Here is a 17,147-nt window from a genome sequence, read left to right as displayed (position 1 = left end):
CACTAAGAAATACATCCCCCCTACATTGGGACGAACATAATTAACAAAAGGCTGCTTTGTTTTCTGTCAGTTACATACTTGTCAGCATTCAGCAGTGTATTAACAAAGCCCCATCTCTGAAGACAGGCTATAGGGGACTTTGCCTTACTGTACACATGCATACACTGTACATGATACATACTATCACAAGCCTATGGGCTTTTTTTTTTTTTTTTTTTCCCGGTGCTGCTTGTGTAGACTCATGGCTGTACCCAAGGGCTTGGGCAAAGCTTCTGGCTTGCCTGAGCAAGAACGAGCCACTGGCAGGAGATCAGCTTCACCTGCCTGATTCCCAGAGCTGTTCCCTCTCTGCTTTCTGGCTAATGAGGATTGGATGGCAATCAAAGTCCAAAGGCTGAACAAAGGCATGCCCAGTACAAAACATAGGGACCGGAGCTGTAGAGAGGCTTCCCTGGCTCACAAAGTGGTGGTGGTAAAGGGAGGGTGATACTTGCTGTTGTCCTACAGTGCTTTCAGGCCTCTGAGCTGTCTGGATTTATGTGGGATTTATCCTGCCTGAAGGTAGTCAGAGACCGTGGAGTCCTCATTTTAGTAAAAGCAGAGTAAGTCCTATCCTGATAAAAATATATTAGAAGACTGAATTACAGCAGCATAAATAAGTCATGCAAATATCCATGTTGTTTTAATACAGTGACACCACCGTAAAACCAAAGTTACATGTTATCTAATTAAATAAAGGTAGTAAGACATAGAAAAAAGAATGAATGTTTAAATATTAGCAGCTATGCAAAAGTATGAGTACTACATAGAAAACATATAACTATTTCAGAGTGATTGAAGTAAATAAACATCAGGTTCCTACTACTTTTCCCATATTAAAGGCAAACACTATGTTTCTACTGATTTTTCTATATTAAATGCAGTATACCTTTCTGGACAAACAAAGACTACTATACATGGTAACCTATTGCCTAAACAGTGCAAATAAACATTTCTGATGTCCCTTTTAATCCTTAAAAATGTGTGTGTGAGTTCAAAACAAGCATAGCACATACTGTACAGGATTTTTCTGATGCAGTTTTGCTTCTTTCTCTATTCTGTTTTTGTCTGTCACTGTAACTGGAAGAGGATGTCTTTCCAGCCGTCTGTCTGCATCTACAACTGCACTGTGCAAGTCAGCACAGTATGAGCATTACCAGAGGCTCTTTTAAAAAAGAAATACAAGCATTATAAAGCAAATGAAAGTCCAGGGCTTTCGCCTTTTCCTACTTCATTAATCAATGTTCAATACGGCAAGAAACAGCAATAAAAAACATTCTGTAAAATGACACTGGAATGCCTTGACCAAATCCTCAGCCCCTTTGCACGCAGAGACTGTAAGGTTATCCCCATGTGAAGGCTTTCCTGGTGTCAGGTGGAGGTGGAGTGCTGTCTTGGGAGTGCTGTTTTTCTCCAGCAGGCTACATCATATATAGATAGCAACATCTCAGTGGCTCTTACCAGTAAGAACAAATTCTAGCAGCTCTGAAGATGAGAAAGGACTCTTTTACCCTTAGCCTTTGGGAATGTGAATACATTTTGGGAAAGGAGAATTTCAAGCAGCTAGAGGAACTGAGACTGCCCAGTAGGGTGAACCCCGATCCCAGAGCACAGCAAAGTGGCTTGGATTTCCCATGGCCACACTGCTTGGCTGTCATGCAACCATGCGGCTGTAGCAGTTTCATCTCCAAGCATGTGCTCTGCAATGCATGGCATCCTAGAGAGGCTGTGAAGTGGCTCAGCCATCTCTGTGTGACAGCAGGTGGGGAGCTCCTTAGGGCTGGGCACAGAGCCCACAGAAGGGTGAAAGGGAAGGGACAGGATGCCTTTCTCCATAATAACATTTAAAAAACAAACAAAAAAAGGTATCTCCAGGCCATATTTTTTACAAGGTACATTAAAAAAAAACACGCAGGTCTTCTAATCACTGGCAGGATCCATGACACTCCATCCATCTTCCTAGGTCAGATGTTGCATGAGAACATTACCTGGCTAAATTCAAAGTATTGTCATGCAGCCACAACCACAAGGAATAATGCTAGTAAACAAACACAGTCCTCTCAGCCCTTCTGTCCTGGAAAGTACTTACATGCTGCACTAATATTTGCAAAACAGCTGCAGAGAAAGACAGCATCATGCATTTTACAGCCCCAGCTGAGTTTACGGGAAGAGATGGGACTTCACTTTTCATTGATATAATTTTGTTTTCTTAGCTAAACATTGCTAGTACATGAAATACTAAAGATCTTTAATATATAGCACTAGCAGAAATACCTGTGTATCCTAAAGTTGGCCCCAGGGCAGTTCTTTACCAACAGCAAAAAGCAGTGTCATGTAGGGTTTTGCTTTGTTTTACTCCCTCTCAAAAATCCCCCAAAACCTCAATGTAAGAAAACATCTTCTTAAAGTGAGTCAATGTCCATGTGCCCTTTTACCTGGAGGCTCAGCAGACTCGCTTTGCAGTGACCAAGCTCCTGAATCCCCTGGCAACTAATGCTTGATAGCAACTCTCATTTACTGGCATTTTGCAAACTCATGGACTTCCACTGACTGCAGAGGAATTGCTCCTGACATGTCACTTTATAAAAGAGATTGGATTCTAGTTAACTTGAATTTGTTGCTGTATAGCTTGCTTATGCATTAATAAGAGCTTAACTCTGCAACCAAGAGGTTAACAGAAGAGTTTAGAAGACAATAGTTAACTTTTATGAGACGGCTGTGATCCTCAGCTAGGACTGCAGTGTCATTGCTCTGGATTAATCATATCTGAAGATTTGATAAGAAAGTCAGATTCAATTAAAGTCAATTTCTGCTGCGGTGGAGATGGCTGCTGGCATACTGAGAGCTAAGGTTAGGCCACTTGTCCCTGAAACATAGAAGAACCTCCTTCCTCGCAGGCACAGCGTCGCACTGCAGCTGGGTGTGTTGCAGAGGCTCAGAGGGTGCAGGATAACAAAACAGAAAGCTTCAGTGTCCTGCTTGTGTTAGAGATAAAAAAGTATGTTGCCATCCCTGTAAGGTTTACTGAATTTTATAGAAACTAGACATAGTGACATAGGCTTCCTCATTGTTTGGTGACCTCATTTCACTGGTAGGCAGTGTCTGGGACGCAGTGTCACCATTGAGGGGTTCTGGTCCAGGCTGGTCAGAGAGATCTGGGGGAGGAGTGGAGGAAAGGTTGAAACCATCATTGCACAGGGGCACCCCATTGCTGTGGCACACCTTGTACGTGCTGGAGCTGCAGTTTCCTTCGGTGACTGCCAACTGGTTTGTGCCCAGGAGCTTGTGCAAGGCTTCAGCCGGCCAGATTCCTCCGTATGTCACAGACAGATTTAGATTGCTTTTGTCTGTCATCGCAGGGATCATCTTCAGGTCTGATCTGCTCTTAAATTTTTCTGGAAGGTTTGTCTCTGGAGAAGTTGATGGCTGCAGAAAATTTTCCAGTTCAGCTTTTGCTCGAATGCCATCCACTTTATGGATATGAACGTAACCAAAACTCTCTGGGTTAAAGCTTATATCAAAATTCTGCATGGCAAAGGCAAAGGGAACAGCATGGTCAGTTAACAGTGGGTATTAGCTTAAGAGAAAATGTGCTCTGATACTTTGTTTGCTTTTAGAAAGGTATCTGTCATTTCTTAACTCTGAAAGTAACCCTGAGTGGGCTGAACAGTAGGTTAGCAGAGAATAAACTGTCACGTGGCTTAAAATCCTTTTCTGTATTAATCTGAATCTATCCATTGGCCTCCTGCAGGCAGCATCACTCTCCAGAGCATTTTGTGCTCTACCAAATGTGGTGGGAACTGGAGTTTCAGAGACTTTTCTGAGCCATGCATCTATTGCACACCAGTCATTTCACAGGAATGAGTGTGCCAACCCAGGCAGTTCCTTTCAGTTTTACCTTCCTAATTTAGCAGTGAGGGAAGTAAAAAGTTGACATGACTTCCTGAAACACATGAGGAATCCCTGCACTGGGGAGCACAGGGAATAGGAGACTTGTCTGAGACCTCTTTTTAAATTAAAAACGTGTTAATAACGTACCAACTGGAGAGACCAGCACTAATGAATTTCTTAGCAAAAAAATGCAGTAGCCATATAGTTTTAAGGCAACAAGTTAATCCCCCGTCCTACAGTTTGTAACATTTGTCTCTCTGGCTTTTATCTGGCATGGTGTATGAACAATTCTGCTGGCAATATAAGGGTATATGGGCATCAACAGGGATGTTTGCAAAGGGTCCCCTTCCAGCCCCACTTTTACAGTTTCATAGAATCACCAAAGTGTCTCAGTTGGAAAGGACCTCTGGAGTCTAACTGGTCAACCTTCTGCCAGAAGCAGGAATCAGATTAGGTTATCCAGAGCCCTATCAAGCCAAGCCTTTGAACATTTCCAGCAAAGGAGAATCTACTTTTCTAGGCAACCTACACAATGCTTAATTGTTCTGATGGAGAAAAGAAGCTTTCTTATATCCAGATGAAATTTACCGTGAAGTAACATGTGTCTGTTGCCTCTGGTCCTGCCACCATGCAGCCTTGTGGCAACAGTACCTTCACCATCTCTCTACCTACACTTTAGGTATTGGAAGGCTGTGATTAGTAGCCCCCACCCCAAGCTTTCTTTTTTCTATAAACAAACTCAGTTCCTTCAGCCTTTCTTCATATATCAAATTCTCCATCTGTCTGTAGCTACTTTGCACAAGTCAAAGCTTGGGCATCAGTTGAATTGTCTGTTATTTCCATACCCTGGACTAGCATCTGCCTGTGCAAATGTGGGCTCTCCTCAGTGAAATGTAGAAGTAATTTCTGAAAGATGTCCCAGTTCAAGCAAATGCATCTACTCTCTCTCACAAGTGTTAGTTTCATTCCCAATGGTTTACACTTAGCTGAAAGCAACAGTGGAAGTACATACATTTTTTGGCTTCTTGCATAGTTGCTCCAGCGTTTTTTTATGATCGGGAAGATTTGGCCACACAGCAGGCTTGATTCTGAAACAGCAACAGTAGACAAAAGGTGGTTCAACAGCAGCAATAGAGGGACATGCTGAGATACCAGAGGTTCATATTGCATCATTTGTACTTATTCTCATAAAGACTGAGGGCTGGCTTGCATTACTCAGAATAACAACAGAGAAGTCTCAGAATAAAACAAAGAGAGGAGAAGAGGAGTCATAAAGGTCACTGAATAGTCATTGTTCTTTTGAGTGCACAGATTGTCACAGTTAAAGAAAGATGCTTCACCAAGTACTGGAAAAGGAGCAAATGATGCCAGCAAAGAGCTCATTTGCATCTAACAGTGTTAACAGGGTTTTACATGATGACACCAATTTCTGCAAGTGAAAAAAGATGCTGTGGTTCAAGTGTAAATTTGCTGATATTTGCCTCTGCATGTTTACGTGTCAAAGAACTGTGCATTGTCCCACTCCTTGGCCAGTTATCTGTGCTTCAGATAGCCGTGTTGTAGCCTTGTCCCACTGGTCTCATTTTTACTGCCTTGATTAGCAAAGTTCTCATGCTGTGCTGCTGGAAACCCTCAGCAATGGTACATTTGGAGAATATTGCCCAACTGACATTAAATCTTGCAGTAATATAGGTACAGCTATAGATGCATATGAATATATATTTTGTTTTATATGTGTGTCTGTATATATGGATATATATATACACACATGTATAAAATCCTCTTCTTTTTAAAAGGGAAATATCTGGGTTCAAGAAGTCTTTTTTTTCATGAGCATGTTTTTACATAAGCAGAACTTCTAGCACAGTTAGAGAACTGCAGGTTCCCAGCAACAGTAAAAAGCAAGAGCTAGAAATCTCAAGCTACATCTACACTTGCAAATAAAACAGCACCAGGGAGCATTGTCTGGCAGATAACTCCGGTGCCTAAAATGTTTAATTATTAAAATTGTTCTTGGCATGGTTTGACAGAGGCCAACTAGCATATTCCCATATTCCCCTTGTGTAATTTAGGAGTTAGCACAGCCCAAGTGTTGTCCCCAGAAAGCAACTCGCATGCAGCCCCCTCTCTGGATGTCAGTGGAGCTGGATGTCATGGATGGGCTGCTCCGAACGCCATTGAACAGCCCTGGGCTTTCTGCCTTGTGAGGGCTCCCTCTTCTATGGTTAAACTTGGGAGTTTCTCATTTTAGATTCTGGTTTCACCAGATTTTCTACATACCTGTTAATTTTCTTAAGTTTGTCAACACTTCTATTATATAGAAGCATATATAGCCACATATTTAAAAAATATTTTACTGCTGTGTAGCCAATATATCAAAAAAACCCCAATGCAGACACAGGGCTGCCTGTGTAATGAATGTATCTCTGGTCCCATTCTGCCATGACTGCTTTGGTGGGGGATGTGGAGCCTGATTTTGCCACATGGCTGGCTGGATGTGGACGTGGCTGGGCTGGTGGTCGACACCATCAAGCCCTCGCTGCAGAGAGCTGTGCCGTGCTGCTTCTGAAAGTGCTGCAGAGCAAAGGCTCCACTGACTCAGCCTATGAAAGGAAAAGAGGCAGTCTCCCCAGTATACCATTTCCACACCTCTTGGGACTTTACTAAAGCTCGCTTTCTTTTCTGGATCTTGCTTGAAGCTTTTGAGTCAGATTTGTCTCCAATGAGACACTGACTCTGCAAGTGTTCCCTTGGTGACTTCAGCTCCCCAAAGGTTTCAGTGTTTTGATCCCAAGACTGAAGTCTGCTCAAAGCGGTAAGTTATCCTCTTCCTGCCAACACCCCCTCTTGTATTGCCCATTTCTACTTTTTTCCTGCTTTTGGTTGATATAGAGGTCTAGGGATGGAAAAAGAATAGTTCACAAGTTTAAGAAGGAAAGCAATAAGAAGTGTCAGAACAGGATTGGCTTCCAACACTTCTTCTGATACAAAGGGACTTAGATTACCTGTTTTCCCAAAAAGTTATGATCAGGACAACCATGACAATGGAGAGTATGAATCCCAGGATGGAGAGTATAAGCACAACCATGCTGCTGTCTAAAGAAAAACAAAGAACATCAGTCAATACATCTAAACGTCTCACTGTTAAGCCACCATGACTGTAATTTATCAGGTGATAAATTAGAAATTAATGCCAAGCATTGCATTTGCCTATCATTGGGCTGGTGCAGTGGTGCATTTCTCCTGTCTCCCTGAAGGAGGAAAGAGGTAGGTGACCAGAACATCAGCACTTGGCTGAGCTCCAAGCTGGGTTCCCAGATTGGATTAAAGCAGCTCAAAGTCTGCTTTCACTTTCAGCGCATGGAGCCACTGCTCGCTGCATCCTTACAGCAGCACTGAGGTGACTTCCAAGAGACATAATGCCAAGGTACCTTGGGGGACCCTAAGGACCAGAAGGATTATTCACATTTACAAGTGCGATGATGAGATTTTATCCCATATTGTATTTGTGATTAAAGTGCCATGCTTGTACGCAGATCCAGGGCCCTGAAATGGGGCATGTTTCATTGCTCTTTGTGCCTTACCCGAAACACTCAGTGCAAGCTGGTTCTTTTCCCTGCACACCAGCAGGCAGCAAGCAGGAGTGAGTCAGTCTTCCCCCTCCCCTCATGTCCTTACAGCAGCACTGCATATGATCTTATTACCCCTGAGTGAGATTTAGTTTTGTGTGGAGAGTCAGCCCCAGACCAGAGCAATACAGCCGCTTTCGGGGCCATCTCCTCCAGGGTGCCTGGTGCCTGTGAGGGCTGACCCTGCCATGGCTGTGGGCTCTTCCCTCCCCGTGCTCTTGTCCCTGCTGCTGCTGAGGATGGCCAGGGAGCCAAGGGCCCCTAGCTCTGCTTTCTGCCAGGTGGACCAAAGTGGTTTCTGCCCTTACAGCTCTCTGTGGAATGCTGCTCTCTTGCAGTTCTGAAGCTCTGGGAAGTGCTCCATTCACTCCACGTGCCCTTAAAATAATCTCCATTGGGCTGAGAACGTACTTTCACCTCATACGATGCATCATTTTCAAGGTTTTTCCCCAGTAATTTTATCTGAAGGTACGGCGTCTCTATTGTCTAAACACACACATAAAAATCTGATTAATTTTCTAGAAGATACAGGAAAAGTTTAACTTTTAAATTTCAGCAAAATGTGCAAGACCAGGTGCATCCTTGCAGTACCATGCTGTTTGCTCCATGTCTTTGGTTATTATACAGGTGGTCATCAGGCCATCAGCCTAGTTTAACAGCAAGGTAGCCCAGCCAGCCAGTATCGAGAAGAAAGACAAACACCAGGTAAAAGCTTCTTGGAAAACAGCTTGAAGTATTAACGGTGCTTTGCTACCACCTGCACTGCAGTGGGAAATGCATGCTTCCTTGGGGAGGCTCAGAAGAGAGAGGGGAAAAATACATTTTGCAGCATAAAAAGACAGCTTCTGAAAGAGCAGCTACAGGAAAGAAGCTGAAATCCCACAGCGCAGCTCTGGTGCTCTTTGTTTCAGTGCATTTCATTGCCTGAAACCTTTTTCTACTTACAGTTCTCCTCTGTTCCTGCTGTAAGAAACAGGTACAGTCCACGCTTTCAAGCATCTGGACTAGTGTTTGCACAGGTGCTCTTGTGACAGGGGACACAGAGGTCTCAGCAGCTGGGCAGCCCACACCAGATCCAGTTCACAAGCTGCTGCAGCTTGAGACACCATCTGAGGGTGGGAAAGCTGCAGGGCTGCACCCGAAGCCTGGAGAGGCTCAGTGAAAAAGGGACACAAAGAAACTACTGCTAAATAAGAAAAGGGGTCATTCAATTTACTGACTGATGAGCATAGAAAATAAAAGCAAAACCACCGTAGCAACATAGCAAGCCATCCAAACACTTAGGATTATGTCTTAGATTAGATTAGGCATTATGTCTTCCCACTGCAAAGCCCGAACAAATAAAACTTCGTTAGCCCAGAGAAGTGTATAACAGGCATGGATGCTGTTGGTCTGGAATTGTTTTGGCTGATGACATTTCCAAATGCCAAACACTGTATCTTTCCAAGTTTTCAGCTGGAGAACTGTAGAAATGCAGATCTGAAGGTTTTTACATGGTCTGGTATTTCTGGTAATGTTTAATTTTGGAAATTAGTGTAAGCTCACCAATACATCATCACTTACCTTCCAAGTGCCTTCTTCCTGCCGATAGGCTATTTGGTGTATTAATTTGTCCCTTAAGTATTTCTTCCATGAGTGTGGGGTACTATAATGAATAAGATATTCATTTGCTTCCTTTTGGTATGTGATGTTTATATTGAATGGTACTTCAGGCTTAACTGCAAATGATAACAAACCAGGATATAACAGGAGTAGCACAATGTTACTACAAAATAAACAGGTTTTGAAAAGCAAGAAGTAACTTCAAGTTACGCTCCCATCAGGGTGACCTATCTTGCGTGAGAGCTGGCCTGAGCTGGATGAGCCTCATGCTGAGCCCCAGCTCATCCTTACACCTAGGTCCTGAGACTTCCTAGGGATGTGCCATTTAGTCTTGGAAAGCATTTTCTGAGCAGCCCCACTTCTGCGGTAGTATTGCTTGAAGACCTGAAATTCAGCCCCTCTAACCCATGCTCTGAGATGGAGGTCCCATGGCAAAACCCGTCGCTGTGCTGGGAGGAAGGCACTGGGGAGCAAACTGGGCATGGGTGCAACTGCTGGTGGTCGTCAGGGTGGTGGGGTAGGCGTAGGGACAAAGTATGATAGTGTTAGATATAACAGAGGGGGCTGTGGCTCCAGGCCCTTGCTATGAACCCACACCTGACCTGGTCTGCAGGAGACTGTGTCAAATGACCGCCTGTGCCAGTACATGCATTCCAAAGTGCAGCCCTCAACACTGTCCCCAAGCTGTGCCTGAGGTCTGCAGGAACCTGTCTCTGTGCTCCTGATGCTTCCTGAATGTGCCATGTAAAGTACGCCAGCTTTCACAGGAACAGAGACCCCACCTCTTTCCTCTCAGGAAAATGCATATAGCCAGAAATTAGGCCCATTCCTTCTGAAGCCCCCAAATACTTAAACCTTCCATGTGGGACCCACAGTTTCTAGAGGAGAGACCACCAAAGATGGTCCAGGCTGGCCCATAAACTGAGAGGCAATGTAAGATTATTAGAAAACTACTGGACTGGGGCAGAAACGTTTCATAAAAGACAGATGTTGCAGAGCCTGTTGCCAAAGGAAGGCAAAGCAATATGGCACCACAGCAGAACGGAGCCATGCTACATGGGCTTCTCTGCAGCCCTTGAATGACACCAGCTCCCCAGAGGGATGAGTACTAAGAAGCCCCTCTTTCCCTAGGTTCCCTATTTCTCAGCTCAGGCAGGTCCCCAACACAGCTTTGACAAGCCTGTCCTGGGCTCTCGGCATCCCTTCGCTGTGGGATGCCTGAGCGCCATGTTCAGACAACAGGCTTCACCAAGAAGCAAGGTGCAAAAAAGTGAGATCTTGCAACCTCAGTGTTCCTGTGCTACCAAGCTCACACTAGACTTGGGGTGGTCAGTCCTGGAAGTACACAGTCCCTAGGAAGAGATGAACAAAATGTCCCTGCTGGACAGTTCATCCTTGCCTAGGAACAGCTGCTTCACCAAGTGCGTGACTCAGTCTGTGTCCAGGTCAGGGCAGTGTCAAAATAGGCCAGAATTCAGCGGCACTTTTTGAATGGAGGTTAGTCATGTCTGGCTTGGAAGCCAGGGGAACACCACACACTGCCAACACCCCAATCCGAGTTACATGCTCTGCTAGGACACTGTTTTATACTGCCTCTGTGTCATCCAGATTGATGCTTAGGCTTTGCACTAGGCTGGTTTTTTTTTTCCTTCAGTAACTCCTGTAAAAACATCTAAAATGTTCAGTGTCTTACCAATGTCAGTTACAACCAGACTCTTGCAGATCCTTCTCTTCATCTCAGTGTCCATGCAAAGGTCTTTGTTGGAGAGTATATCAGTGAATTCTAGGAAATACACATCTTCCTGTTTCTCCATATTGAAGCACACATAATCGCTGTCTTCTTTGGTACTGTTGACCGAAGTGACACAACATTAATTTTTTTCTCAGTCTTACTGTAACATAGTAAGGGGTGAATCCTGGTTGCTCATTTCACATTAACTGAAGTGAGACTCCATGTGAAATAAGAAAAAAATGCCACACAAATAAGGACTTTAAAAGATTGATAGTGTTTTTCCTTATGGTCCTTGAGGACAATACTCAAGTGACATGTATCCAAGTAAGAGTCCTGGAGCTCTCCAAGAAAAAAATGCAATTATTAAATTGGAGATGTATGTGTTAAAAACCTTTGTGTCTTTAAAAATTATCTTACTGGTGCCGTTTTTAAATATAGGGCAATAGATTTGGATGCTCACTGAAGATAAAGACAAATTTCTTATTGACCAAAGTTGTAGCAAATACAGGCTCAAGTCAGCCAGGCTGTGAAAGGGTCCTATGGCACAGTTTCAGCAGTGGAAACATATCTGTGTGTTCCTCCATCCGTGCGACACCCGTGTTTGAGGACTTTCATAAAATTTCAGCCAAAATCCAGAATCAATCTCATGAAATAGAAAGATTCTAATAAACTAGGTGGAAAAAAAGTAGTGATTACAATAGCATGATAAAAAAAAAATCTGCTTCTGCTGGCTGCCACAGAACTTTCAGTTTCAGGAAAAACAGGCAAAGGGAAAAGCAGAAGTATTCTAAAGAAACCAAACCTGAGCTTCTTCAACTTGGTGTATCACTTAAAAAGAAGGTGGAAAAGAGTTTCAAGAAGAAACTCAAAAAGAAGTGGAGATGATTGATGTGTTTCGTAACTGTCTGGGTTTTGTATATTCATTCCAGCATGTGCAAAGACAACTGCTTAATTTTTTCCTTACCTACATAAAGGCATTTTCACTGCAGTAGAAAATCAGCCTTCTTGCCAAAGAATTTTCTGTGGGAAGGGTCTGCCTCTTCAAAAACTTTTTTACTTTTCACTTGATAAAGGCTAGGTTTGATTTCCTAACAATATCATTTGATTTAATGGAAAAATGCTCAGTTCATGCTAGGCTGCATCTGTAATTAAAGGTGTTCCAGAGAAGCAGAGGCAAGATCAGGACTATCAGAGACATTATAAAGCCCTTTACAGACCCTTCCAGATGACTTTTTTTCTTACTAGGGAAGTTATATTCTATTTCAGTAAACTCTTCTTCTTTGCTGAATAGAGTAGTCAAGCTCAGCAAAACTCTCTGAAACAGAATTTTGTCTAGCTTTGCTGTTCCTGTGTCCCAGCATAGGGCAACAGGATTCACCAGGGCTTAGCACTTTGCTTTCCAGAAGTTTACCAAAGGATGGACTGATAGCACTTACCACAGGGATAGGGTATAGTTAGTGTTGTGAGGAGGCAGCTCAGTAAAATTGCAGGTCAGGCTGCTATAGGAACCCTTAAATTCCAGATGACTGAAACAGTCGATGTCAAAATTGTCTGGTTCATCATCTCCAAAAGTCCCTAAGGAGAGATTAGTAGGATGTTACTGAAGCAAACCCATGAGTGTATTCAATTTGCAGCTCCGTTGTATAGGAGGTTGTTTCTTTACATGGTTGCCTGAAAGGAAGAGGATCGACCCACCTGTTTTGTAAGAAGCAAAGAAAGCTTGTTTCAAAATGAAATTAAAGGCCACTTGCACCTTTCAGGTTTGCTTTCCCTGCATGCCAGTGAAGCCCTGCCACTTACCACGCACATAGATACATTCTGCATCACCGGTCTGTGAACTATAAAAAGACATAGCGTTGCAGATGGTTTAGTCAGACAAGACACCCTACGTCTCTTCTATTAATCACTGGCAAAGAAGGGCACTGATGTTGACCTGTAAACCTCGGTAAAAAAGTCCCAGTGTCAAGTGCGAGACAGAAAAACACATTGTTCACACTGCAGTTTAATTCCTCCTAAGTCTGAGCCAGGGACAGGAGCATTCTCATTTTAAAATTACGGATAAACTTCATGCCAAGATAACACCAGGACCTACTCTATCTGAAAATCATCTCAGAACTTTCTCAAACAGGTTTTCCTATTAAGAGCGACAAAATTCTGCTATCCTGGGGCATGCGAAGCAGGGCAAGTTCATGGTGCCTGCTGAAAAGCAGATTATTCAAGTCAAGGACTGAAACACTCTTAAAAATAAGTAGAACAGAAACATGCACTGGGGGATATACTCTGCACAGTCACTGCCAGAGGTGTCTGGGACTGATGCTTGAGGGGAACATCTGTTCAAGAGCAAGGGCTAGTTTCAACGGGAGTTTTTGTATGGGAATTTTAGCTCAAGACAGCCTGAAATTGCATCAAACACCTTGTAGCTCCAAAGTGGCAGATCCACAGCAGAGAATGCATGCTCAGCAGTTGCCATGGCTTCACCTGCATCAGGACCAGCCATGCTGCAGGTGGCCAAGCACGCCCAAACAGCATCCTCTGGCCTCTGCTCTGCCCCTGCCTGTGCTGTGATGGTCTAGCTTGTCACCAGGTTCCTGAGAAGACTGGGAAATTAAATGGGTGGGTTTAGGAAAGCAAGAGTATTTTGGTATCATGAGATAATTAAGCCACATTTTGATTATACTGCAAAGTTTTCTGAAATGTCACAAATTTGGGCTCAGGAGGGAAAGCTCAGACTTTCTGCCAGAATGCTTGGCTTCCTGCAGATTTGCTTTGATGACTAATAACACAATCACTATTTGACTAAGAGCTTATGTCTCAAGTCCTACACTTGGCAGGTATGAGGTCAGTGAAGCAAAACCTGATGCTTCTGAGAGGAGTCCTCTCCGGTGGAAACTGCCGGTTCAGCCTCATTTCATGAAATCTCACCTACTGTAGACGAGCAGACAGGGAAAGGGTAATTGCCGTGACCCCTTAATGGATCCTTGGGGCAGGAGTGTCTCTGCCTTCTTTTACCAGTGTTAAGGGTAGCTGTGGTGATACATAACCCTCTTTCCCATGTCCAGCGGCTATTCCCCATCTCCTACTTGGTGTCCTCCTACCCACTGCTCAGGCGTGGCCTTGTCATGCAGGGCACCTACCACTGCAAGAACAGGACCGTGGCTGCTCTGGGCATATCAGTGACTCACACTCACTAACAGACAGTGTGGGAAAATGCCCATGGAAACATTTCAAATGGAAAATCCCTCCCAGAGGAAATGATGGTCATCTCTGCTGTCACTTAGGTGAAATGAATCACTGAGACATGACCGGCTACTTGGATACCAGATTCGTAGTCCTGCTGGTGATGTCCTGGCCAATCCTGCCAGTGCACACCGAGACGCACAGACCATAGACCTAGTCCAGCATGGGAGCACATCTGAAGATCTGAAACGGTCATAGTTTGACAGCAGGTAGAAAGCAGGGGAGAGTTTGTTGATTGCCTTAAAATCTAAGTAAAGAGCATTATGCCACAGGGTCACTATCAGCAGCACTTCCTTCTGATCTCGGAGCTGAGGTGCATCTGGATCAGCTTTTGAGTAAGAAAAGAAATTCAGAAGTCAATCAGGAATGTAGAGAAAAATGCAAAAGCAGTGTGGGCAGGGACTAGGAAGGGGGCTGCTCCCACCAGTACCTGTGGCGGGCAGCAGGAGGGATGGGAGCATCTGATACTGCACTAATCTGGAACTCAGCAGCAGATCTATCCCCTGTGCTAAGATGTAGTGGCCATTTACCACCATGAGCAACCAGTGCTAAGGGGCAATTACTGATCTCACTGCAGCTCTGGTGGGGTCTGTCCCAGGGGTAGCTCAACTCTCCCTGAAAGGCATCAAAATGCTGTGCCTTCCACCAGCGGTGCTGCTTTGAGGGATAATCTGTGCACTACAGCCACAGACAGGGCAGGTGCTGGTCAGAGTTACTCTATTTGACCACTACATTCAAGAGGTCAGTGCAACTCCAGGACAAACCCTGCAGCAGTTTCCTACATGTTGAAATACATACATCTTGATCAATGCAGCCCTGAGACATTTGGGCAGACATACATGTACAGAAATGTGTATTACATAAAATTACATATTTGCAGGTAAAAATGTGTGCATACAGATACACACGTATTCAAAATTCAGAGGATAACAAGTAAGCTGAAATGAATCTGCGTAAAATGGAAAACCCCCATATTTTGTATAGATAGATACACCCAAAACTCAAATGTCACATTTTACGCCTCTCTAAGACTTTACTTGCAATTACCAGTAGACTGACTTATTTATACTGATAGATACCTCAAGACATTAAAACTTACGAGGTAGGATGACCTATCTTCCTTCATATGAGAGAGAGAGAGAGATACTTCTTGGTGCTCTCTGTACATGCAGACTACATATATCTGATTTTGCATAAACACACAAACCTGATAATCATCATATTAATAAACGGCATATGAGAAACAACTTTTTAGCTGGCTGCTGCTGCTTTGCAGAGATGTGACAGAACTCTTAATTCATATTCTATCTGGCTTACTGCAAAATGAAAAGAAAGAAAAAGGCTTTATCCTGCAGTTTCAACAGCCATGTAAGGTTTCACCAGCACAGTGCACCTTTGATACTGCACTGGAAGGAAAGCTGACCTTGCCTCTTTGACACCACATTTTCATTTGTGATTATGTGATTCCTTATTCATGGAAACAACATCATAAGCATAGATAATTAAATAATAATTAAATGATAATTAAACCTCATAAACAGTGTTAAGTAAGCAATTTGAAATGTTTTTTCTGGTATGATTCCTCCACGACTAATTAATTTTTTTTTGTCTGACATAAATATGCATGTAGCCTCAGCTACACTTCTTCCCTAAACCTCAGAACATCCACACATGAATGTGTTTGCTATGTGAACGGTTTTGATGACTGCACCATGACTCACACTACTAAGGACTCTTTCCACAATTTAAAGTTTACAGGATAATTTTTTATTTTTTTTCCTTGCGAAGCCCAGATCAGGCAAAGCCCTGAGTCTGGCTTAGCTGAAATCAAGGCAGGGCTTGAGGTGGGGCAATTCTAAGCAGGAGTAAAACTGCTTTTAGAGCTACAGCCATGGCAGGGACTTCACAGAAATGGTTGTCTCTTGGGTTGGGGCAGCACCCAGCAGGCTGGTGCAGATCACTGCAGGAATCATGAGCCTTTACCAAGAGAGGAGTCTTAGCAGAGGCTGTGGACATGCTTCAGCTTTAAAGTCTGAAGCCACCGGGACTAGCAATAACATGTGAAATCAATGGCACTGTTAAGCACCTGCAGAATCTGTGACTGAATTTCCAAGGTCAGTGAAGTCACTGCCTCCAAAGGCGGAGTAAGGCAAGGTCTCTCGCGCTGATCCGATTTAGGAAGAACTTATTTTACTAACTGTAGTTTTGAGGTGGGTTGCATAAAAAGAACAAGGGTGGGTAGGAGGACCACTGAAGCCAGCTGAGCCATCCGTGAGCTCCTGCAGCCTGCTGCCCCCTGCTCCCCCTGCTCATGCCCTCCTGCATGGCCATGGCTGCCCCTTCTTAGCTCTGCTGACAGCTCTCCTAGGGCTTCTGGGGACCTCCACCAGCTCTGCCAGGCTGGGGGACAGCACCTGGGGGGCAGGCTGCTGCTCAGCAAGGAAGAGATGAAGGCAAAAGCTGCAATGAGCTTTTCCTTCCTCTGCCCCTAAGAAGGGGTGAGCTCATGCCTGTGTTGGCTAGCAGCACTTTGACAGGAGGAAGGGCGAGTCAGAAAGGTGAAGAATGAAAGCCAACATCCATCACAGGTGAATTTACCCTGGATTGTTTAATTTATTGACCAAACCCACAAAACTCATGAAGAAATCATAAAAGCTGCTAATTGCTCAGTGGGGATTTTCTGAATCTGTTTGTCTTTAATTCTAAGCAAATTATGGTTTAGTGGAAGTTAAGTCAGTCATTCCAGCTTTTGGGAAGCCCTAAAGGTTTCAGTGACACCCATGATAAATCTCTAGGGTTAACCATTCACCACCACTGGTGCTTGCCAAAGCTGGCTGCAGACTGTATAAATTAAAGGCAAATAGGAAAAAACATGGCTCTTAGATGCACTTCTGAGACACTCACTGTTTTCCTCTAACTAAAAAAAATTATTGCATATATCTATCTATGTATATATGCATGTATGCACATACATATGTGTTATATAATACGTGACACACAGGGGAAAATGAGATTCC

The 17,147-nt window shown here is 43.8% G+C and overlaps 2 protein-coding genes across 2 annotated transcripts in view; one reads left to right on the top strand and one right to left on the bottom strand.

Moving 5' to 3' along the window:
* The window catches only part of CAPSL (calcyphosine like), a 76,100-nt gene that overhangs the window by 40,376 nt on the left and 18,577 nt on the right, over window positions 1-17,147 (top strand). The gene's annotated exons all lie outside the window — the stretch shown is intronic.
* IL7R (interleukin 7 receptor) overlaps window positions 661-17,147 on the bottom strand; it is an 18,720-nt gene continuing 2,233 nt past the window's right edge. The window contains exons 2-8 of the mRNA XM_080372154.1: window positions 12,330-12,468; window positions 10,855-11,009; window positions 9,123-9,277; window positions 7,868-8,045; window positions 6,936-7,026; window positions 4,943-5,018; window positions 661-3,564 (exon numbers count right to left, since the gene is read on the bottom strand). Of these exons, the coding sequence (XP_080228280.1) occupies window positions 3,061-3,564; window positions 4,943-5,018; window positions 6,936-7,026; window positions 7,868-8,045; window positions 9,123-9,277; window positions 10,855-11,009; window positions 12,330-12,468 (1,298 nt within the window). The 3' untranslated portion in view covers window positions 661-3,060. The remainder of the gene's footprint in view (window positions 3,565-4,942; window positions 5,019-6,935; window positions 7,027-7,867; window positions 8,046-9,122; window positions 9,278-10,854; window positions 11,010-12,329; window positions 12,469-17,147) is intronic.

The sequence above is a fragment of the Falco punctatus genome, assembly GCF_963210335.1.
Source record: "Falco punctatus genome assembly, chromosome: Z".
NCBI lineage: Eukaryota > Metazoa > Chordata > Aves > Falconiformes > Falconidae > Falco > Falco punctatus.
The sequence above is the reverse complement of the archived record's forward strand: the minus strand, read 5'-3'. Positions and strand labels throughout refer to the sequence as shown.